This window comes from Ochotona princeps, chromosome 28 (assembly GCF_030435755.1).
Source record: "Ochotona princeps isolate mOchPri1 chromosome 28, mOchPri1.hap1, whole genome shotgun sequence".
NCBI classification, from domain to species: Eukaryota; Metazoa; Chordata; class Mammalia; order Lagomorpha; family Ochotonidae; genus Ochotona; species Ochotona princeps.
The window spans coordinates 19,340,406-19,366,258 of record NC_080859.1 but is presented as its reverse complement, the minus strand read 5'-3'; the positions used below and the strand labels follow the sequence as shown (position 1 = coordinate 19,366,258).

The following is a 25,853-nucleotide window of genomic DNA, read 5'->3' as shown; positions in this document are numbered from 1 at the left end:
TTTCCTGATTTATAATGGAAATAACAACAGAACCTATCAGAAAATATTCAAGGAAATAGGTTAAATAAAATATCCTTTAACAGTAATGACAAGCAATAAGCACTCCTTATATTTTTAGCTAACAAGGATTATTATCCAACTGCATTAGTAGAAAGCAGAATGTGTATGTATATAAATCCACCTAAGAAATGACATCACACCTTGAAGGAAATGTAACATCGGCTTCACAAACACACAGCAATGATGAGCCCAGGGATGTACATGTAACAGCAGCAAAATTTAACTGATCTAAATATTTCTTAATCTCATTTTCCTAACCTATATAGTAATGGATGGTATGTAAAGAACAAAAATATTTTGAGTTTCAAAATTCAGAAAACTGTGCATATCACAGGGTGATAATTAACAGCAGAGTATACTCCTTCAACTGGAGGTTGGTGGGTTCTTGATTCAGCGAGGACACAGCTTGAGATGCTCACACTCCGTATCAGGGTATCTGCATTCAAGTCCTGACACTCCTTTTGATTGTAGCTTCTGAGGATGCTCACCCTGGGAGACAGCAGGTGAATACTCCAGCACTTGGGTCTCTGCCAACCACACGGGAGCCCCAGATGGAGTATCTGGTTTAGCTTTGACTTGGCCAAGTCCTTGCTATTTTTGGCATTTGGGAAGTGAACAAGCAAATGAAAGGTCTGTGGTCTGTTTCTGCCTCTCTGTGTTTCAAATATTTAAAAATAAAATAAGTAAATAAATAAATACCACTGTTAACTTTCAGTGTGAGCCACAGGAAAATACTTTCCTCTTGGCAATGTTTCAGTTTAGAGATTTAGAGAAGTATCACAGCAGGCATTCGCACAAACATAATTCAAATCTTAAGAATTGAAAAATAATCCTCCATCTCCGCTAGCATACATTGAAAAGTAATTAAATTTTTTATAACGTTTCATTGGAACTTGCACATAGCAAATATCTGAGACATTTGAAATAATCAAATAAAAATAATTTAAGTAGCTTATATCCTAAAAATCAACAATATCATCCACCACGATTAGGGCAAAGATCTAGAAAAAATTACGTGTTTAAAATGTGATGGCAAATGGCCAACTGGCTGTCTTAGCCATTCTTAGCCGCGTAAATTCAATTGTTAAACTCGGACTTCCTTCCAAATAAGTAAAATAAATGAACACTTCCAGGTCTAAATATTTCAGAGTTTGGAGGGGAGCAGGGGGAGAAAAAAAAAAAATTGCATGAAGGTATCAAAGATAAACCAAAGAAGCCTGGACTTACAGGACAAAAATTCTTAGGGGAAAAAAACAGCGTGTCAAGGGGACTCCTACATGCTACATGAGACACTTGTCCAGTCATTACAGAAACAACATCCTAACAGAGGATACGTTCTACAATAAATGATTGAAAAATGTGAGCACCTGCTCCAGAAAAATATAACAGCACTTTACAAATGAAAAATACAGAATTTCTTAATTAGATAAAACAAGTCTATAAAATGTTACAGCAAATATGCCTAATGAAGAAGCATGAAAAGTTTTCTCACTTAGCAAAGCTAGTCCACTCTCGGCACTTCCGCTCAACACTACATTGGAGGAAGTACTCATTGCACAACAGAAGAAAATAGAATAAAAACTGCAAGGCTTAAATGAGAAAGACATGACTCAGGCCATTAGAAGATCTAATGTATGTAGATAAGCTAATTACACAAAAATGGAACCACAGATTTAATATAATCCCAACCAGAATTTCAAATGTTGGGTAGAAATTAACAAACAACTACGACTAACAAACACATTACTGGGAAAGACAACAAAATAGGAAGAATTATATCATCAGATATTAAAGCCTACCAGAGCGTGGAATTAATCAAGCAGACCAATAAAACTGAATCAAGTCTAGACACAGACCCATATAAATGTAGCTTCCCTCATGACCAATGCAACAGACCACACTGCATTGCAGTGGAGGAAACTACTGCCTCCCCCATAAATGGTGCCAGAAGTCCACAAAGGCAAAAGGATGCCCTAACTTGATCTTTTACAGACAGACTCTAGACGCGCCAGTAACACAATCAAGCTTTGGATCACAACCTCATTCAAGCTGTATTTTCATGACAATGAGATAAACAACAACAGAAACAACAAAATTAAACGGAGTAGAACAAGCACTAACAATAAAAGAAAACACTGTCACAATCGATTTAATGAAAATTATGAATTTCTCCTCTTTGACAAGACAACACTGAGGCTGAAAAACCCACACAACACAGTGGGAGGTAGTATCTGCAGAAGTTCCCTGAAAACACTCCTCAACCACGACAAATAAACTAACGATTGCCAACAAGGAAAAGACAGGAAGTCCAACTCAAGGTTTAAAAAAATCATCAGAAGACTTATTTAGGCACTTCACCAAAGAGTGGCAATCAGAGGCTCAAATTCATTAAGCACGAGGAAAACACAGAATAAAACATAACCACATCTATCAAAAGCACAAAAATGCAGAGAGAAAGAAAAACCCCTGCCAAATCAAAGTATGAGTAAGGATGCAGAGCTACTAAAACTGTCAAACAGAACAACTAATGCATCTTTCCGGAAAACTGTTTGGCAATTATCTATTGAAGTTAAGCACCTGCACACTATGATAAAAAAAAAAGTTCTGTTCCATTTTCCACCCACATAAACTTATGCACATGTGGCCAAAACACTGGCAAGATGTTCGATGCAGTTTCATTCGCAAAACACAGAAACTGAAAAACTCAAATACCCAATGATCATAGCATGGATAACGTGCCATATGTTCATTAACATCACATTACAAAGGGATGAGGTGCTATGTGCAGCTACAGAAACCAATTTCACAGATATACTGTGGGACCAAAGAAAGTGAGGTGCAAAAGGTACATGTTAGGATTCCAACCCCTCAGCTAAAACTCCAGAACAGGGACTGCCAATCACGGAGACGCAAGGGAAAGCAACACTTAATTTTTCAGGAGCTGGTGCTGAGGCAGGAGGAGCTCTGGGTTCCCATGCCTGGGTGCTGTACGTTTCCTATTTCCTAAGCCTTGATTTGGATGGTGATCACAAAGAAGAGCTGTCACATGAAAAATTATGTGTAGATGCAGGGTTTGCATAAATCTTCAATGGGCATTGCTTTGTTTAAAAAATTACTTTAAAATAAACCTCTAATGAACATACAAAGAAAGGAATAGGTAAAATACTAAATTCTTAGGAGTCAGTCAGGAGCTAGACACTTCCATAGATGCAATGAGCAGAAATAATACCACATACACACAGTCCCTCCAATGATCAAATATTCCTGTAAAGTCACATCTTTGAGAGCCCAGAGATGAACTAGACACAGGCTCTCTAATCAGGCTGCATGATCTGGTAGAAATTCAACTGCAAATCTTCTGAATACACTAGATGGTTTATGTATACATATCTATTTAATGCTTTATTTAAAATCATTTCATAAACCTGAATACTTGACTATTACTCACAACATGGTCCATCATCAGGCTTCCTTATTTCCTACAGAAGAATGGTACTTTCTGCAATGTTTTCACAGACCTTTACTTGTTTTTACGGGTTGCTATGTGAATATAATAAACACGCTGAATAATTCCTTATCCTATACAAGATTTGTAAGATGCAGAGAAAGCCTTTAAAAGATTTAGTTACTTGGGCCCAGCACGATGCCCATGCTGGTGCCAGTTCCTGTCCTGGTTGCTCCATTTCCCATGCAGCTTGCTGTTTATGCCCTGGGAAGCAGCAGAGGATGGCCAAAGCCTTGAGATTCTGAACCCATGTGAGACCTAAAGGAACCTACTGGTTCCTGGCTTCGGATTGGCTCAAGTCCAACCACGGTGGCCAACTGGGGAGTGAACCAGCAGATGGGAGATCTTTCTCTCTGCCTCTCTTTCTCCCCATAAATCTCATCTGCCTTTTCAATAAAAAGATATGTGTATTGATCAAATGCAACATATGACTTTTGCTTGTATCATGACTTAAACAAGTTGTCTGTTGAGAAAAATCAGAAAATTTTCAGCCTAATCTGATTCGATGGCATTGTACTACTGCCAAATTTTCAAGATGAGATATTGGCATTAAGACTCTACTGCTAAACAGACAGCTCATTTAGAGACACACACTGAAATGGTTACTGAGGGAACTACACACATCCGAGATCCATTTCAAAATAATCCTGGGAATTTGAGGGAGACAGTATAGTTGGGGGACACAGCCAAAATAACAGTAGTCTTGAGCTGATGAGTAGCTGAGCTGTGGGTATGAGGAAAGAAAATAGGATGCTCTTTCTCAAAATTTTAATTACTTTTTAAAATATTTCACAGGGTAAGAAAAAAAAAGGTTAAAGCAAATGATGGATTTTAGAAACCTTTTCACTGAGGAAAAGAGTATATACCCTGGATAGAAGACATCTGTAAACCTCATTACACAATGATCTACATCTGCCAGTCACACTACTGGATCACAAGGATGCAACTGTCAGTGAGAAATAATGAACTCTGAGTGCTGGTAGAAAAAGTGGATACTCCTAAAAAGTGAAAACCACAACTTAGTAGGATGTGTATTTATAATTTCATGTAACTAACACCTCTTTGATATTTCAGGATTGGTATTTAGACATGGAGCTGCAGCATGTAGTAACTTTTCTCTTAATGAACTATACTTTTACATAAGAATTCCATATTTAAGAAACACTAGAACGACGGCTGGCATTGTGCTTGTAGCAGGTAAATGCCACTGCCTGTGGCACCCTCATCCGATGTGAGCACCCACTTGGGTCCTGGATGCTTTACTTCTGATCCATGGCCTTCCTGATGGCCTGGGAATGTAGCATAGGACGGCCCCAGAACCCAAGTGGGAAACTCAGAAACAGTTCCTGGCTTCTAACTTTGCCCTGGCTGTTATGGGAGTGAACCAGCAGATAAAAGATCTCTCTCCGTTTCTCCCTCCCTTTCTCTTTCTCTCTGTAATTTTGCCTTTCAAATATATAAAAATTTTTAAAAATTAAAAAAAAACAGGAAAAAAAGAAAAACACTGGGGTATGGAACATAAACTAAGGACATTGTACTACAGGATCATTAAATAATGAAGCCACAACTTCAGATACAGTATCAAATATTTTCTAATTACCTTTACATTAAACTTAGGCTGAGAATTCATAAACTTAAAAAGCTGCTCATAATTCTTGAACTGCGCATCCCACTCTGTGTATTCAGAGAAACGAAAATCGTCTCCCAGGGGGACCAGGAGAACTTTAGTGCGGTAAAGCTTCGACTTCTTTCGGTACTGATCTAGAAGCATCCAAGCCCTGCAAGAGAACACAGGAAAATATGAAGGGAGGGAGACATGCCCATGGTATACCAGTTGTGGTGACCACACAACATTGCGTCCTACTTGGTTTTACATTGTTGTCAAATATCTTGATAGGGCTTTTACACTACCATAGCCTTCATGATTCTGTGATGAGTCCAAAGTCTATGAGTAAAGTTGAACATTTTTCCATTTAATGAATTATTCCTTATATACCTTGCCTACTTTCCTACTGGACTCCAGTGTTCTTTCTTTTATTTGTTGAACTGTAGTAGAGCCATTAGGCCTTTGAATCTAACATGAATTTGAAATGTTATCTTGAAAAACCAATAGATGTTCAGTTGACAAAATGAAATACAAAGATGTATATTGAAGGAAGTTGTGTTTCATTTAAATTTCAGATTGATACGACTTACAGGGAAGTTTTTCTTTCAAACTTTCTCAAATTCTCCATTTACAAATTGATAAATTCTTATCAGAGGGAAAAACCCACTGTTTTTATTTTTGTTTTTGTTTGTTTTTTAGAGGATCACCCTAAGAGAAATACGGCTGGTTATCAACACTGCCACAGGGTTATTTGGGTACCAAATCGCAGAGAGCAAACCTGTGGTAGCTCAAGCTTTTAAGTCATTTCCTTCAAGAAGCCAATAAGGATTCTCATCAGTATTTGAAATGTGTATTTGAAATTAACAGTTCCCTTTCCTTTAACATGCCTTTCTCTTTTTAATCTAATACTTTAATAGTCTTATTAAATATAGCAAAAGTATATTTTGGCTTTTTTTAAACATTTTTTATTCTTATTTTCCATCATGTAGTTCTACTTGTTCCCTTCCTTCCCCGTCTCCCCTGTCCATTTGCATCCTGTTTTTACAACACAGTCACAATGACAACATTCTGACACTGCAGGTGTAGGCAATGAGAGAGAATCCAGCATCTTCACTGGCAAGTCATAGTTCATGGTTTTTTGAGGGCCTTCTTTAATTCAGCAGTAGAGATACAGACTGGAGTTATTCTTTGTTTCTTTTAAAGCAAACAGAAAAGCAATAAATCCTAGTCTGAAATATGTTTAAGCGTGATTATTTCCTTTTCTAAAGAATGAAAGCCAATGTATACATTCAGATCTGCCATCAGTAACCTCAAGAGTTGTCACATGGTCCTTTTCAAAGTTGATCCCCACACAGGGGTCAGGAGTTGAGTTAGCAATACTGGTTTCTTCCTCTCTGAGTGCTAACCTGCTACACTAAAGGCCAGTTAAACACAATGTGCTGATGTGACGGAATGGCTCTTACAGTTTATATCCTCATCTTCCGCAGAAATCCAGTGAGGAAATGCTGATATGGCACAATTTTGAGGAAGTATTTAGTACAAATAAAGAGTAAGAGCTCATGAAAGGGAAATAAACCAAGCACATACACTCAGAGTCATCCGGTGCTCATCAAATTAAGGTCTAAGACTTTTGACTTAGGGGGAAGGTATCTGACTTGGCTAGGAGGAGGCTGATTAAAACACTCACATTCCATATCAGAGTGCCTTTGTTAAGCATCGATTTCCGGCTCCTGCCCCTAACTTCCTGCTAATGCAGACCCTGGAAGGTAGAAATGACAGCTCTGCACAGGTATGTGGGAGACCTCGAATAAGTTCTTAGTTCTCAGCTTCAGCCTCAGCCCCATCCTAGCTCATGGGAGCATTTGGTGAACGACCAGAGAAAAAGAATTCTTTCTCAAACAAAAATTAAATATTTCTCAGTACCAAATACATGTTTTAACTACCACACCGATTTGCATTCCAACGAATACCCCAATTCACAATAGAAAACTTAGGAAGGTGACTGCAAGAACATTCACCATGGAAGAGGGCATTTCGCAAAAATTATGAAGAAACTTTCAACTAAGCTTAAATTCCAGAATCTTCTTAGGGTCTCCAAGACTGCTTTTGCAAATATTCAATCTTAACCATAACTGAATAGCTTGGCGAGCAAAATATAACCTTTAGCTCTTACTGATATAAAGCATGCTCATATAATGTAAAACGTTCCATCTTCTGAGGTTAGCATTTAGCACAGTACTTGGCCTTTGCTAGTGAGTTACTGCCACTCCACATTTACCGAAAACAACTTTAGATTGTAAGAAGCACATAAGTAACCAGATAAGCCAGGCAGAAACAGATCAAAAGGAACAAGAGTAAGATTGTATACTAAGCATAAATACAAGATACACTAGGACTGAGTGTCCCACGGAGTCCTTCAGGTAGTGGATCAATAAAGGTTTACTTGATACACCACAGCTTGTATATCTATATGCAAAACACACGTGGGGAAAAACACAAGCATGCGGCATGCCTGTGACACGTGGCATTCCTCCTAAGTTCTCAAGGATCTGCCCAGAAAGTCAATACTTGGGAAAGCCAAGGGAACCAACCTACACCACCTGGCTTACAGTGCAGATCCCCAAACTATGAGGAGAACCAAGGATGAACAAGCTGACCGACACTATGTTTGAAGAAAATGCAGGTCCAATCTGTCCTTCACTTACTCTACCAGTTGCGAAAAATCTACTCAACTCCAAGAAAGAAACAACAAAAACCATACACATCAAATTTTACTACATTCAGTGGAAGAACAGAAGTTAAAATACTAGACAGGGAATACAAACTATATGAAAATGCTATTTCTTTACTGCCAAAATTCAGGGACATGCTGAACTGGACACACAATAAAATGTCATCAGAATATGCATTTGACCTGGAGTTAAGATGCCAGTTCAGAGAATCTGAATAAGATAATGGAATCATGGAACATCAGAGTGCCTGGGATCCTGTAGCTTACAACACCAATACAGACCCTGGGGTACAGTGGTAGTCAGGGAGATCTGAATGGGGTTTTCAGCTTCCGGCTTTACCCTCAGCCAAATCCCAGCTATTGCAAGCATCTGGGGATGAAATTTTTTCCTTCCTTCCTTCCTTCCTTCCTTTTCCCTGTCTCTCTCTCTCTCTCTCTCTCTCTCTCTCTCTCTATATATATATATATATATATATATATCCCTATCTGTAGTACACTGTGCCTCTCAAGTACATTATAAGAAAAATAGCAAAAAACAAAAGCAAAAAACATGTAACCTCTTCTCTCATAGTTAAATCTTCAGGGTGTTAAAAAGCTGAAAAGTACCATGAAGCTATAATGTCCATGTTTGACCTCTACTCCTCACAGGTTTAAAAAACGATGCCATCTGAAGTAGTAGGAACTGGTAGAGTTCAATTTTCAAGACTAAAAAGAGGTGGGGGAAAAAAACAAAAGGCCTACGTAAGTGTTACACAAAGCCACTCATCTGCATGCACTCGAGTACTCAATAACCTCATAGAACCATCAGCAGTGAGCACCTGGCCAGTCTCTGGGAACTGGAGGAGGCAATCCTCACAGGGTTAGAAGACATAGCAAAAAGATTGCACAAAATAGTTTTTCTCCCCCAAAGCATTTCCAACAGGCACTCTCAGTAGCACCCCAAAAGAGGGGAAGAGAGGTGCACAATATACAGGGATACCCTGGAACTATCCGCCAGGACACATGCTAACTTTAACACATGCTAACTTCAAAGTCCCATCCCTGACCACCCGAGCAGGCAAGAGCAGGTAAATACTTGTAAACATTACAGGTGCTTACCCAAGGAGGCAGGTCAGGGTCCTCACCCCATCTGTTCCTTTGTACCACACCTTTCACTGCACAGCACATGGCCTGACAACCTGCAGAGCCTCGCCCTCCAGGGCAGGCTGCATTCAGCTTCCCCCTGGTTCTCACTGCAGTGAAACTGACTTCCGCAAGTTTTTCAGAACTACTCTGAAAGTCATGTTTTGGGAAATGGGTTTTGCAGCTGCCAGAAGGTCTTGGTGCTAGGAGACTTCTGTGTTTCCCACTGGGAGATGTTCACACTGGAGTAATCTCCTTGGGATCACAAGGATTTACTCAAAATGGGGGGGGGAGGGAGGATATCTTCCTTATATAGGTTTCTAAAAATGACTCCTTGGACTTTTTATAACAGATTTGATCATGCAAATATCATAAATTCAAAAGGCTGTATTATTTTCCTAGCAGAGTTCAATGTCTTGCTATTACAACACTATGCTGTATTTTGGTGCTTAAACGTCCCTAATTATTAAGAGAAGAAAATAAGCTTTAAGAGAATCAAAATGAGAAGCTATAGGTAACATGGCTTAATGAGTTGCTTTCGTCATTAGCACAATTTTCTTCTAAAGCAATGTTTCATTCCTTTGACTTTTTTTTTACTTAGATGTATTTAAGTATAAATATTCCTAATTAAAGTTCTCTGCAAGTCAAAAACATGGGAAAGATGCAAAGACGTTATTTCATCAGAGCCGAGCAGCATCCGTGGTTACTGAAATTGTTATTAAGGGAACAGATAATTACCCTCTTGATGTGTTCCATTTCAATAAATGTGTTTTGTAGTTGAGTTGCTTTTCCTACCAATTTGTACAGTGGGGACCACAAGTTTTATTATCAACAAAGTATATGAAATCAATCAAACACAGTAGAAGCTTTTATAATGAAGGCAAAGCAGATGATAATAATAGCATTTTTAGGTTATTCACTGCATATCGATCTACCATTGTTCACTTCTCATTACCTTATAACACATAAAAGGTACAGACAAGGCCCTGGTATTTCCAAGTTGCTTTAGCTCTGGTTTGAAGGAAATACCTCAACGAAAGGTAAAGCTGGCTACTGAAGTCCGTGTATACAGCAACTGACAACTAAGCAGCTACTTCGTTCAAGATGTTCTTATCAAATACATATTCATACCTGCTTTGGACATTTGCAAGAGTAATTGGTTCTGGAGCTACTCCCCAGGGACAAGCGTATCTTCCTCCAGGAAGTCGATTAAAATCAAACTGACAGCATATTTTAGGATCAGGTCCGCAGGTGTGAGGGATGTCATAGCTGTAGAAGGGCATCATGTGGCAAAAAATATCTGTGTCGGATCCCAGATCTAAAATAAAGAGCCAACAGACACACCTGCATTTATAAAATGTGTTGCCTCAGAAACTGTTCATAATGCCATTACTTCAATCACGTATAACACAGGCTCTCCTCTAAGTCATCGGCCCCTTTAACTACTGGTTCACACAGCCCAGGAGCACTTTGCAGCCATATTTTCCAATCTCTACCTCTTGTACCTAATAACACTGGAGATACCAAGGCATGTAAACCAGCACCTGCTGAACTGGATGGAGAGAAACTGAGGGGAGGTCGACATCACAACTGACTCATCCCAGGCCACGGTCACATCCATCCATTCATCCCTACCTCGGGTAGCAGGGCACACTGAGAGAGACCAGGATCTCAGCAAGGACATGGGGGAGGTAAGGAAAAGAGAGAACTGGAAGAACATGGGAAGAAGGTGGAGCAGAGACTCATAAAACTCCAGGCGAATTTCCATTTCCTTCTCGCAGTCAGGAGAGGACATGCCTGGAATCTCTCCTGAGGTTCACCAAGAATGAGTCAAGAGAAGTTACACCAAGAGAGGAACACAAGGAGAAAAAAAAAGTAATTGTTGTCAAACAAAACATGATATGCAAATTAAGCACCTGCTTCCTGATGCACAACCATTTTTCATCAAAACCTCAGGTCAGCCTGGGTTGGAACCACTACCTGGGATTGAGACCACTAAGGCTGAGTGAGACTCACTCGAGGACTCCTCAAGCAGGTGACAGAATGGACCTGAGTAAGTATGATCCTAAGCTTTGAATACCCACCCCCTTGCTCAGGCACAGATTTCCAATTTCTAGCAATGGCTAAGTATTGCTTTTCTATCAGAGAAACCAAAGAAAGGCAAAAAGCAACACTTGCATTTAAAAATAAATAAATAAAAAAAAAAAAAAAACTGCTTCATGTTGCACCAGAACACAAGGAAAAGCTCCACACAATCGGAAAATTCTTTTTTTTCCCAAAGCAGCATGTTCACATCTATAAGTTCTAAAATGTACCATGTTTACCTGCTTAGTTTCAACAATTTCAAACTATGAGAATCTGTGCGTGTCTGAGCTCTCAGCGGCTGCACTGCATCACGCAAGTGTAACAGCAAAGACGGCGGATGCCACAGCGCGTGATGCGCGCGCCGGCAGCCACTGGCTGCAGCTCTGACGGCAACTGCTTCCTCCTCTCTCCTATGGATCAAGACTCGACACTCTCCTACGTCTCAGCTCCTCCTACTTGGTGACCTGTGTTACCTGCTGCAATTATATCTGTGTCTGATCAAATTAGACCACAATTTCCTTAAAGGCGAAAATAGTTTCTACATTTCTTCCTAGTACAGTATTATGCAGATAAAAATATTCTTTGATTCATATTTGCAGTCAATTTGTACACAGTTTTTAAGCAGAGCTTCTTCAAATCAACAATCCTTTGTTGATGTGATTAATAAGCATCTACATTTGGTCAGACTAAACAGCATACAATTGTACAAGAAGTTCATATTCTTTGTACAGGTTTCATTTTCCACTGTTAAAAAAAAGGGGGGACACAGCTAACTGTTTTCCTTATTGAAAACCAACAATTCAGAAGAAAGTTCATGTCCGGATTTTTCTGAACATCTGAGGGATCTAAATCACACAGGAAAACAAGCATGATGCAAAGTAAATTCTCAATATCATTTTAGCAGCAAAATTATTTTTTTTTAAATGATGCTTTCCAGAGAACTCAATGCCATAGAGTTAAGTCTGGGTTAAACAGAAAAACTCAGATCTCTGCTCTGTTCCTGCTATTTGGAAGACTTTCCAGCCTCGCAGGCTTAAGGTTGGATTTTCACCATAAAGAGCAATAACAATAGGAGCTCACTTTTAAAGGATAGATACAGAGATTAACTGAGTGGATATCAAGCAAATAACACCTGGCCCATATTGAGGACTCAATAAATAAATAATGGAGATTGACAAAAGCAAACACCTCCCAAAAGGGCCAAAATCTTGTCTTTTCTCCCCGCAAAAAAAAAAGTGCTGCGTGGCATTGTCCTTGGACACTTCTGGTGTGTACAAACACAGCACATGCACGGTGACAGGGACGGCACGAGGCCTGTTCCAGGAGACATGTTGGAGACCATTTTTTTTCAAGATGCAAGCACAAGGGACAGCATGAAGGGACACAGACGGGTATGAGACAAATGACAGCATACTGGTTTTACCGCATGCTCCATTTTGTCATAGAACACATATTTTGACACACAGGTGGAAGTGCAGTTGAAACAGCCATTGAGATGCCAGCTGCTCCTATCAGAAGGCCTGAACTCAAGCCCTGCCTCTGCTTTCCATGTCAATGTTCCACTAACACAAATCCTTGAAGGCAGCAGACATGACTCCAGTACTTGGTCCTGAGTCCCTGCTACTCCTACGGGAAACCCAGACTGAGCTCTGGGCTTGTGACTCACACTCAAAGCATTGTAGGCATTGAGGGAGTGGAAGATTTCTGTGTCTCTCTACTAAATAAAAGCCTGTTTTTGAAAAACAGAACCAAGTGAAATCATTACTCGCACAAGGCTCACTTCTTATATGTATTTACTTCCTTCAGGCCTGCGAGTCTACGATGCTCTACAAACATCCACATCAGTGCTCAAAAGCATCTTGAACCAAACACACTGGGAAAATAATGGGGGACACCATTACACAACTGGATCTTCAAGACTGACACCCTGAAGAGCCACCATGTCATGAGTTTACAACCCTTGTGGAACAACACCAAGGTCAGGTGGATTTCAGCTCTCATCAAATTCTACATACCCCAGTTCTGTCTCCAAAAAAACTCCAATGTTTTTTGTCTTGAAAAGTGTCTTTTCACTACATAATGTATCCTCTGGACGAGCATGTGTGAAAATCCTGCACGTTTCAGAAGGTAGGCCATTGTCGGTGAATGTCCAAACGGATCCACAGCCCAACCAGACCGAGGCTTCACTCCTGTCGGAAAAGGAAGTAAGTGCTGTTATTTTTTTTTTTTTTTTTTTACTGATAAAGAAAAGTCACAATACATTGACACCATCAAACTCCACGATCATTCGGGTCAGAAGACAAAGCACCTGCTCAGCACCACACTTTGCCAGACGCAAAGCAGGACTCCCCGTCCATACAGCACAGTCAGAAAGAACAGAAATAAACACTCTGATAGCTAGCGGCTCCCATCCAGCCACCAGAGAAACAAGCAGGCGTGAGGCCCTGCCCTCAGTGACCTCACAAACCTGACACCCGGGCAGGTGGATTATCCAGGAAGTCACCGATACCTGATAAATAAGTCTAATTCATTTCAGTTTATACTTTCTAATCCTAACCCTACCCATTGCTGAATGTCTCCTATACCTCAGAACATTCCTAAGTCATCCTACTGTACAATGATAAGACTTGGCCAAAACAATTGCTTACTATTTTTCATTACATCTTCAAGAACACTTTTTGGCTGATGCCTTCTCTCTCTATGGCTCATTTCAGTTTTAACCGCTGATCAAAGTTGTATCTTAATTTCACAGAGAACAGAATGTACAAAAAAATTATAGATGTACAGGTTAGAATTAATGAGCTAAGATTATTCATCTAACATCATATAAATCTGATCTTTCAGTATTTATACTTCTCTAATAAGGTTTCTGCTTCTAATCACATAAATTACATTGCTGTGTGAATTTCTTTTTCCATTCAACCATCTGTCTGACAGCTTTCATGTGCCTAAGATCTAAGCCTTAAAGTCACAAAAATCAGTTAAGCCTGATCTTGTCTAGTTGTAGAAATGATAAATTCAATGCAAGCATGCTTCCAAAGTTCATAAAAAAGGAATTAAAAGCTAGCTTTGGTGCAAAAATTTTTGAAATCATACATGGGTTTTCAAAAGGTTCATGGAAAATCTTCATTATGAACAAATTATGCATGGATTTAGAAAATATGTGTACCAAAACAAACCTATCATGTAGTTCCATTTTCCATGAACTGTTCATAGCAATTCTGTAACACAAAGCAATACTAAAAGAAGAAAAACAGAAGGCAGGAAACAGACAGGAAATTAGAAGAAACTGAGGAGGAAAAAACAGGACTCACGGGCCCAAACTCAGCACGTGAGAGCGGCACATTTCACATACATCATCAACCTCCAACTACTGTAAGAAACACTGACCCCCATTTAGTCATTTTGATTTTTTACTTTTGAGGTATGGATTCAACAATTCTGAAACTACGTCTCGTTTATTCTTAAAACTATACAAATAGCAACAAAGAGACCACATTTTTCACCATAAAAGTATCCACAATTATGCAGAAACAGAAAACTCGAATGTCTTCTAAGATATTACACTACAACATGACATATCAGCACTAACATAATGTTTAGTGCATTGCAGAAATAAAGATACATACATTGTCACATACACACATTTTCCAACTCAGTGCACCGCTAATAGAGGATCTAGAATCAGTATCTTAGTCCCAGTAAGTACACCTTAGCTCTGTAACTTGGCTGCTGAATACTATTATTATCAAAAATAAACAAGAAATTCTGTTTTGGAGAAGAGACATCAGGAAAGTATAAAATATGCCTAGAATATATTCTTGTTGTTTTCAAACATGCATTTGTTTATTTAAAAGTCAGAAGGAAAAAGAAAGCAAGATCTTCCATCTGCTGGTTTAGTACCCTGATGAGCACAACAGCCAGCGCTGGACCAGAACAAAGCCAAGAGCCAGGAGCTCCCTCTGGTCTCTCCCATGAGTAGCCAAATTCCACATGAGCAGCATGGAGCCAAAGAAGTGAGCCATCCTCCACTGCTTTTCCCAGGCCATCAGCAAGGAGCTGGATTGGAAGTAGGGCAGTCAGGACTGGACTGGCACCCATACGGGATGCTGGTGTCACAGGTGGTGGCTTAATTCTGCTAGCCTAGAATATATTCCTTTTTTTAATATTTTTTATTCTTTTTTGGTTCAATTTAGTTGGCCCTAGGCTCTCCCCTCTTCCTCCCGCAAGTTCCCTCCCCTCCCCTTTCTTCTCCCCTCCAGATTCATAATGTGTGTCCTTCGTGAATTTTCCCAAGTGCATCATGTTTCCACTGGAGTGTCTCCCAATCATGTAGAAGACTGTCCTTTCGCTGTGGGTTCATTCTTGCATCCTGGGACTCTAATGTAGGCACAGTGAGGATTAGATCTTCATTGTTTATGGGCAGTACCAATAACAGTGATAAAGGGGCCATTGACCATCTCAGCTGATTATAAACAATCAGGCTCTTATGGATGGTTGATTAAAAATGATGCTTTCTTATTACCTTGCATTAAGTGCATATTATCTCGAATAGTGCTTAAAATAAATAATGGTACATACAATTGTTATTTTATGCTCTAAGTAAATAAACTTCTGAAAACAAAGCTGAGTTTCTGGTGCTATTTTTTCTGGTAAGTTATAAATTTATCTTTTAGATATAAATCATATCATATCAATTCATTAGGAAGAAATGTTTAGCATTATTAAAAAAACTTCCTAAAAAAAAGGCCCTCTTTATGAATCTGGTATTTTAACCATATATTCTTTTAAAACACCCATACATTTCATGGGATCTAAAGGAAGATGCAGGCTGGCATGATGACTCAACTGGCAGGGAGAGAAGACATAAGAACCCTACTCAAAGGAAGAAAGGGAATTAACAGCAAATTATCTTCCAAGTCAGGGATTCGACTCTGGGGGATGAACACCCACAGTGCCCTGGTGTTGGAGAACGGCAAGAAACTAAGGGAGCAACCACACAGACCTGCAAGATGCCATCACAGACTTCCCTTCAAAGAAGCATGTGACAGGGGTCCACACGGTGGCTCAATGGGCTGATCCTCTGCCTGAAAGCACTGACATGTCATATGGGCTGCTCCACTTCCCACCCAGCTCCCTGCCTGTGGCCTGGGAAAGCAGTAGAGGAGGGGCCCTGTACCCACACAGGAGACCCGGAAGTAGCTCTTGCTCCTGACTTTGGATCAGCTCAATTGCAGCTACTGCCGCCATTTGACAAGTGAACCTGTCAGTGGAGGATTTTGCCTCTCCTCTGCGTAAATCCTTCCAATAAAAATAAATATATCTTGGGCTTGGCGGCGTGGCCTAGTGGCTAAGGTCCTCGCCTTGATCCCATATGGCCGCTGGTTCTAATCCCGGCAGCTCCACTTCCTCTCTATCTCTCCTCCTCTCAGTATATCTGACTTTGTAATAAAAATAAAATAAATTTAAAAAAAAAAAAGAAAGGATGGTATTCTCTCCCCATTTCCTAACGTCATGTATGTTGTTTAAATAAAAAAATAAATAAATAAAATAAATAAATATATCTCAAAAAAATAAAGATGCAACCCAATTCATTATATCAAGTAACAGAAACTAATAGATAATTCATATACCTGGAACTTATTTAAAAAGAAAACCAATCTCATTTATGGAAATAGATTTGGAAATCATAAGCAAAAAACCAAAACACACACAAAAAAAAAACACTGCACAAATTGAACGGAGTAACAGCAAAACCAAAAGGAATTTATCCAGCAGTCAGTGACATTCTCACTGAGCAAACTGCTCATCACACCTACAGAACAAATTAGAAAAACCACATCTTGTTAATGGATACCCTAGAGAAACCCAGCACTCAGTATCTATGGCTAATTGAAAAATACTAAAAAGAACAGCAATTTCCTCAACACTGGAATTTAGACACATAGTAATAAATAATTAGAACAGTGAACCAATTATCTTAAAAATACAGAAGGCAAATATGGCCATTAGCAGGTGTCCCTATGTATATTATAGCAGATAAAATAATTCAATAAAACAACAGGTAGGTATATGATCGGGATGTGGAAAACAGTAAAAAGGTGAGACAATTTTCATTTTGAAGATATTAGCACATACTTAAAGAACAGCAATCATGTAAAATATTAGTTGAGAATTACAGAAAACATTTTGGCTTCCATTTTTAAAATTTTTTTATATTAATTTTTGAATTTTACAGTACAATTCTGTAGAGTCTGGGATTTCCCCCAAACTCCCACCCCCCCAACTGATTTTCCCCATGCTGTTACAACAGTATAGTCCTTCATAAGAGGTCATGACTCCATCAGTTTGTTATTTAAGGTTTCCTTTTTTCATACGTACTTACACATAAAAATTTTTTTATTTTTTTCTATATGTACTTACACGTAAAAATCGAAAACTTCATTAGACACATCACTAAAAATTAAACAAATAAATAAAACCACAAACACAGAATAACAGTAATAAAACACACAAAAGTGCATCATAAAGTTACTTTGGTACAAAAAATTAGAATCCATGCAGTTCTCTGAAATATTACTACAACTTTTTGTTGAATTCCAAATTACTTCGAGAAGCAAATGAGAGAAACAAAATGATATCATTGTGAGAGACTTTCTTCTCAAAGAAAGTTGTACCATAAAGTATTAAAAAAACTTCAACTAAAATAATGGTAGATTTACCATAAAGAAAATACAAAATCATACTGAGATGTGCAACATCTTGAAGAGTTACATTCCACATTACAAGATGCTGTATTAGATTATCACAACGATTTGACTCAGTCCTAAGTTGCTACGAGTTACAGCGGACATCTGACTTTATTAGGCCAGCATTCTCATTCCCAATTCTCATGGGAACAGAATTAGTTACTACTGGGGTCCAAGTCACACTGTGCAGGTGCAGCTGGTGATGTCATCTCCAGCAGGATCATCTGTGCCAAAATGCCAATGCTTTATAGAGATTTCAGTCTGTTCCTCTGGATACAAAACTGGCCGACGTGCTCAAGTATTAAGGAAAGTTCCTTCTCCTGATTGCTGGACCAGGAAAAATGAGGGTGGTCCAGAACCATCGTACTCAATATGGGGGAAAAGCCAGGGAACAAACAGACAAAAATCAGTACACCCTCGACATGGTGCCCAGAGAGCACAAAGTCCCTTAGATGCAGTCTTCCTGAAGCCACCTTGCTTTGGAATTCCCAAAGACAGAACATATTTTTTTTCTTTTTGGCTAAAACTAATAGACATCTACATGCTATTGATCAAGAGTCTTAATATATAACTAAAATTCCCCAGAGAAAAATTCTAAAATGAACCAATCAATTAAAAAAACAAACAAGGTCACTTAATGATCCTAAAAGTGACTCCTATACATCTAAGTAATTTTATGATATCAGAGATATCATATATTAGTGAAGTATACGTTATTCAACAATAACCAGTACCACAGAAAATCAGTCTTTCAAAAATTAAATGGAGGCTCATGTCACATTTTCTAAAATTAGTTGCTTAAAATTTCCCACATGTAGAGAAAACATCAATACGTACCTACATGCTTTTCCAGCCACTGGTTTCCTTCAATTAGTTGGTCAATCATGGCAAAGTAATGAGAAGTAGCTTCATCGGTCATAACCCAGCCACCTGTCACCATTTCAAGTTGGCCATTTTCTAGTAAACTGGGGGAAAAATCATGAACAGATGTAACTTCAAAAAAAATCCAAAACATCATAAACACTTAGGATTTTAAACAAAGCCAATCTTTTTATACTAGTTGTTATAAAACTTTTGCTAACCAGGTACATCTCCCACATAACCTAAAAGATTCTTGATATGTGTGTAGACACATGTGATCAATTGACTTAAGAATCTTAGAGTTCTAAGCCAGGGCATTTCTGAGTACATGCCTGAATGTCTACCAGAAGACAATCGTTTCAGGGACAATACTTCTTCCATTATAAAAACAAAAAACCATTACTACAAACTCAATCCTGCAAACAATGAAAAGTTATTGCTAACACCAGTAAATATCATATGAACCTTGAAATACAGAAAAAGATGCTCAAGACTGACGCTCCAGACTCAATTAAAAGGTAGGCTCCAGAGTTGATTTTTGCAACGCTGATTGAAAATCTCCTAACATTCCCATTATTTGCCTGGGAGTTATTCCTTGGACATAACACCATCCCCAAGATAAAAAGATCAGCTGTTCAAATAAAATTGAACCAATAGGCGAAGATATTCTCACTGAGCATGAAAACAAGTAATAACCTGTTATTAAAGGTTTTTAAGATGTCCTAATACAAAAATCAGGAATTTAAGCAAATATCTTAATTGTCACAGACTTAACAGTTTGCAACAAGATGGCTTGGCCAACACCATCAGAGCTCAGAAAAGCAGCCTTAGGGATAGGTGTCAGCGCCTGCAGGAATAGAACTAACAGCCAACCAACAAAACACATTTGCTGGAAATGGACCAAAGGCACAAAGCATAAACACTTTCACAAACGGCAAAGAAGTACCAGGAGTAACACACTGGATTTATTTAAACATATGCATAGCCATATAATTCATAAACAAATGACACAACTCCAAATAAATACGTGCTTGCGTAAAACCAAATGGATTTAATCTGTATTGTCACGGGAGCATCAACTCAAAGTTTCACATAGAGAAAATGATGACTCATTAGATTATCTTGGTCAAATCTCACACTCCCTCAGGGCTAAAATCAGCAACCCATAAAAAAACGGGAATTTATAAATAGTACATTTCTTTAAGAACATAACCGAATTCAAGGGTATCCTACCCACTCCTGCTGCCAATGGGCCTTTGCTCACACATCTTTCTGCAGACCCCCCGTTTCGACCACACTGTGGAGACCACAGACTGCACCTGCCCCTTATGGCCAACAGCTTGGCAGCCAGAGATGTGAGGATGCTTTGGGGTTTCATACGTGACCAACAGACATCAACCTCCTTTTCTCAATACTCCAATGAATCTGTTTTGGAAAACTTTGAGCATAAGTTGGTCAAAGACAAATTCTTTGCTGGTCCTAAATAAAAAAAAAAATTAAAAATAAATTTTAAAAAAAGGGGAACTGGGTAGCTCTTCTGGCTAAGCCTCCACATCCTAGCGCTGTGATCCCATATGGAGGCTGGTTTGTGTCCTGGCTGCTTCAGTTCCCATCCAGCTCCCTGCTTGTGGCCTGCGGAAGCAGTGGAGGACGGCCCAGAGCCTTGGGACCATGCACCCAATTGGGAGACCCAGAAGAGCTCCTGACTCCTGGCTTCGGATTGGCATGCAGTTCTGGTTACTGCAGCCATTCCGTGAGTGGCCCAGCAGATGGAAGATCTTTCTTTTTCTCTCTGTAAATCTGCTTTTGTAACAAAAATAAATAAATCTTTTTTTAAAAAAAAAAGAAAGGGAACTACATACTAAGAAAACTACAGTATAAATAGGGGGGAAATCATGACAGCAATGGCATTTTTCTTTTTTGTATCAGTTTGCTTTTGCTTCATATTCACTGTCCCACAGGCATGCATGCTCTTAGAGGAACCATGATTTGCTCTCAACCAAGCAACCAATGTAATGCGTGTTATACAGCAACTGATTTTCCCAGCTCCACTGTGATAACTCATCCTTCCTATTCCTAAAACACCTGAGATGTTCCCTTCATATATACTGAGATCGTCTCCAAACCGAAGTTATTTAAAGATCATCCAATCTATTAATTTGGGGGAGGCACAGGAAGCCTCCCACCTGCTACTTTGTTTTCCAGCATTTTCCCTCTCATTTCTTCTGTTCTACCTCCCCTATTCCGGCTAGGCCCCGTGGTCCTTGAGTCCCACTTCAAACGGAACTCACCCAGAGATGTAGTCTTCACAAGTGCCTAAGCTAACACAACACATCCATATTCTTCTACTTCCACAGCCTTTGGCACAGACCAAAGTTACTTTACTCCCCACTGGTACAGAAGCTCCAAGACAGCAGGTGACAGCACCCACTGCTTTGTTCACACACACATGCTTAGCACTGAGAAGCCTGCCTGGCACAGAATGTACATAAACACTCAAAAACATTTCAGTTTTCCAGGTGAGTGGTGATCTGATCTAAAACATGGCAGCAGGGGGACATGTGGAAAAGGAGAGAAAAGGTGTTTCAGGAAAATTTATTGGTGGGAATTGAGATATGGCTAGGTATAAAAGAAAAAATGGAATCAAGGGTGACTTGGCCTCCCATCGCAGGAGTCAAGTGTAGTGAGGGTGTCCACCCACAGACAGTAGACCAGACGTCACAAGTGAAGTCACTTCACTGGAATGAATAGGTGTTAATAAGCACAGTTATTTCCTGACAGGGGAACATTCAGAAGAAACCATAGAAAAGATACCATAGTAAAGCAACTAATAAAAAAATGTATGTTTTAAGATGATCAAAACCAAGATTAAACAAGAAAGGATTATTTATCAAAAGCAAAGGCAAAAAGCAGGCAGAAACAGAATACAGGAGAAGACAGTGGTGATCAGGCATGTCTAGGGTGGGAAACGCAGGGTTCAGGGCTCCAGTGGTGACACCAGATCCCAAAGCAGAATGCCTGGGTTCAACTCTCAGCTCTGCTCTGCTGACACGCACCCTAGCAGGCAGCCAAGTCTAGCAGGATGGGCCCTGCAACCCACGTGGGAGATTCAGGTTGAGTTTGGAGCTCTAGGCTTCTAGAAGCAATGTACCAGGAAACAGAAAAATCTCAATCTCTTTCTGCCTTTTTTTTTATTTTTATTTTATTTATTTCATGACACAGTTTAATAATCAAAGCCCCCTAATTTTGATTTAATCAACATGTGTTTAGAGAAACAATAAATCCATGAACATACAACCTCAAAAATTCTAGCGAAGGGCCATCAGGAGTGGCCTGTCCTTTCAGATGACAAAGGACTAAACAGCTATCCCAACAGCGACTTAGACAGTTCAGTGGGTCAGAGGGCAAAGAAACAGATTGCTAAATATTTACGTTACGAAAATAGCCAAGAAACTAGTGCTGACAGAATGAGTTATTATTACTGCTTGCCTACTTTTTTTTCTCAGTTCCAATCAGGATGACTGAAAATGAGCTCTGAAGAAAAATCTCAGACGTTATGCCATGGAAGCCAAGGACCTCATATCTGAAAATGGCATATTGACATGTGTTTTTCACAATTAGGTGAAAAAAGGCCTAAGCGAAGTGTTGAAAACAGCCACTGGAAGGAGCAATGGGAGAGAAGAGACAGTAGCATGCTGGGTAGGAAACACTGGCTGGGAATCACCAGGGGACAGTGGCCCATCCCCATTCCACTCAATGCCTGTTCCTCCTGAGGCTGCAGCCCACTGCGAACCAGAAGACACTCGTGCACAAAGCTTGTGGTTTCCTACAACCTACTTAACGTGTTAGGAAGAAATCCCTGCTATAGGGCCATTCCACCCCAAAAACAGAAACAAAACAACAACAGCACTAAAAAACAAAAACGCACCAAAACTTCAAAACCCCAAGCAACCTCAGAAGCACATAAATGTGTACTGCCTTCTAGAACGTATGTGATTTGTACTTAAGAAGTATCTGAAGAATGACCAAAAATCAGGTCGGCTACTGGCCTACTTACCTGAGACGCACAGCACTGATCGCCACTTCGTGATAACTACAGACCTTAGGACTGAAGCCCTCAGAGCAAACAACGCAACAGGAAATACCTGAGATACTTACAAGCATGAACACAAAAGTCATTCTTGTCCTGCAGAAATGGATCACCCACTTCAAGTTGCTATTGTCCAGTGGCAAGACAAAACTAAAACAAATTTTAACTCTGTGTGTAAGACCTTAATAATGTAGAGATTTCAGGGAAAATGCACCTAAGCATGTATGCACACATGTATAACCTCAAGGGGGAAAAAGGTGACATATTCCTAGCAAACTTTTTGTATGAACCCTGCTTGCTGCTTCCTAACAAACATGAGCACTAGAGGCAAAACAGAAAAGAAGCAGGGAAGTGAAGAAAAGGCAGAAAAGGAAATTTATGCACACAAAGGCAATGGGGTCGTCATCAAGTTTATGGAAAACGACGAAGTACCACTCAAAGATTCAAAACTTCTTGCAGAAAACAAACATGCTTTCATTTCATTTTTTCATAAACACCAATGTACCCTCAAGTGGATATATATGTGTGTGCGTGTGCATGTGTGTGTGTGTGTGTGTGTATGCACTGAAGTCCAGAAATTAGGAAGCAAGATATCAACCTATATTTAACAATGCTTAAGTTTCACCTTTTTCAATGGAGTACTGACTTGCAACTACTGCCAAAGACATTAACATAGTTCCATATTTCACTTCAGTACCGGAGAATCTGGTTGAAAAAAAAAAAGCTAAGGAAATGACCAGTTAAAATTGGGCTAAGCACTCCCACCACTGCGCCTGCTGCCTACCACGCAGTTTGCACATCAGATCCAACACGAAGCACAGGCAGCTGCACACCATTCTCTCTGAGTGGCACTTTCCCCCGGGAAGGCGTCTCAGCCCCTGGGAATGTGGGCACATGCAGAGGGATGTGCACTCAAAGAGCTTTTCTCCCTAATGGGGAAATTGTTACAGACAACTTAGCGACAAACAATGCATCATTTAGCAAGCTTCAAAGAATCACAAATTAATTTCACAAGAGAAAATGAGCTGAATTTGTAATCACACATCTGGGGAAACATGAAATAATACAAGATGACGTACAGGGCTTCATTCATTAAATTTAAAAAAGTAAGTTCAATGGAAAATTCAGAAAGGTGGACGTTCTCAAAGAACCAATTCATACCCGAAAGACATTTGTTAATCAGATTCTTGGATTCATTTTCCTTTCATGAGGAATATATAGAAAGATGAAGTTTGGCTTAAAATCCTTCACATACACACTGGAGAAATCCGTCACATAGTTTTAAAGGTTCTGTGATGCCTACACTTAGAGACGTGGTGTAACAGGAAAAGAGGAACGGCTGACCTCCTATCATTTCTTCCTCACTCTATGCCTGCTGCAGCCCCTCCCCACAGCTTGCTCTTGCTGTTCTCTGCAAACCACAGTTACTGCAACTAGTATCTGCCTCGCAGTTAGCAACCAGCACATCCCACCCAAACCCCACCTAAGTCACTATCCTTCACAAAAGCCCGAGCCTTTCTTCTACGGCACTTATAAAAAAATGTAATTTACATATCCACATTCCCTGTTCGGTTCCCTCCACGAGACTGTTAAGAGGCAGAGGGCAAGGATGCTTCCTGTGTTTCGTTCATTACTGCACACTCAGGATCCTGACTGCATGAAAAGGGTTCCAACAACGTGAAGATAGATAAAGGATACAAAGCAGTGATCTGGGGCCCAGTGCAATGACTCAATGGCTAATCCCCCTTGCAAGTGCCAGGATCCCAGATGGCTACTGGTTCAAGTCCCAGCTACTCCAGTCTCCATCCAGCTCCCTGCTTGTGGCCTGGAAAAGCAGAATGGCCTAAGCCTTGGGACTCTGCAACCACTTGGGAGAGCTGGAAGAAGCTTCTTGGCTTCTGGCTTTGGATCAGCTCCGCTCCAGCAGTGACAGCCAGTTAGGGAGTGAAAGGACAAAGATCTTTGTCTCTTCTCTGCAAATCTGCCTTTCCAATACAAATAAATACTTCAACACACAAAAACAAAGCAGAGATTTCAGAAAATTAAAAAAAAAAAAGGATTCTACAAATGAGAAGTAACTTCACCTCACTACGAGGAAACGGAAAGAGAAACTTTGAACATGATGACATTGTTCGGCTATCAGACCAGAAAGATCAGAAGGTTAATACTCTACTGTGATGTCTTCTCACATACTGCTGGGAATAAACATCAAGTTTTTTTTAATACATTTTATTATTGTTGTTATTATTATTTTATAATACAGTTTCATATTCCCTTATCCCCTCCCCAGTTCCTCTATATCCAAACATCAAGTTTTAACATGTGTTCATGCTTCTACCTTTGCTCTTTCAAAATGTGTCACAAAATACAAAAAAAAAAAAAGTAGTTAAAAAAGGAAGACTATGGAGCAGCTGTTGTGACTATGTGGGTTAGGCTGCCTCCACTTCGGATGCAGACTCTGCTAACGCACCTGGCAGGCAGCAGATGAGAGCCTTAATCCCTGGTCTCCCACTGCTCACAGGAGAAAGGCAGCAGTCCCAGGCCACTGGCTTCTTCCTACCCTCAGTCCCAGCTCTTGCAGCTCATTTGAGGAGTGAATCAATGCATGGGAGAGTCATTCATTCATTCATTCTCTTGCCCACTGTCTCTCTCCCTTTCAAATAAATAAAACCTTTAAAACTTGCAACTACTTGATTCTCTTAGAATGAAAGAAAACCACTACATAAAGGATATCAGAATAACCAGATATAAAATTTCATGATCATTAGCTGGTAGTAATTACACAAATTACAACCCATTCATAAAACAAATTGTATTAAAAGGTTCTCCAAGACACAGGCTTGCAAAGCAGCGTGGTGGCAACAATCCTCCCAAGTCGCTTCTAACCCCTGGTGCAGACCCAAGACCCTCTGACCATACCTGCACTTCCTTCCCTACCCTGCGATTGCTCCTTCTCGACTGGCTACTTCTAAGTCACCCTTCGGAGGTCTGCTTCCAGGACAACCTCTTGCTCCAAGAAGCTGAGAAAGCTGTCCACTTCTTGC

At 39.8% G+C, this 25,853-nt stretch overlaps 1 protein-coding gene across 1 annotated transcript in view; it reads right to left on the bottom strand.

Moving 5' to 3' along the window:
- Positions 1 to 25,853, bottom strand: part of MAN2A1 (mannosidase alpha class 2A member 1) — a 147,108-nt gene that overhangs the window by 75,849 nt on the left and 45,406 nt on the right. Inside the window, exons 5-8 of the mRNA XM_058656332.1 lie at positions 18,696 to 18,823; positions 13,125 to 13,298; positions 10,156 to 10,342; positions 5,166 to 5,343 (exon numbers count right to left, since the gene is read on the bottom strand). Of these exons, the coding sequence (XP_058512315.1) occupies positions 5,166 to 5,343; positions 10,156 to 10,342; positions 13,125 to 13,298; positions 18,696 to 18,823 (667 nt within the window). The remainder of the gene's footprint in view (positions 1 to 5,165; positions 5,344 to 10,155; positions 10,343 to 13,124; positions 13,299 to 18,695; positions 18,824 to 25,853) is intronic.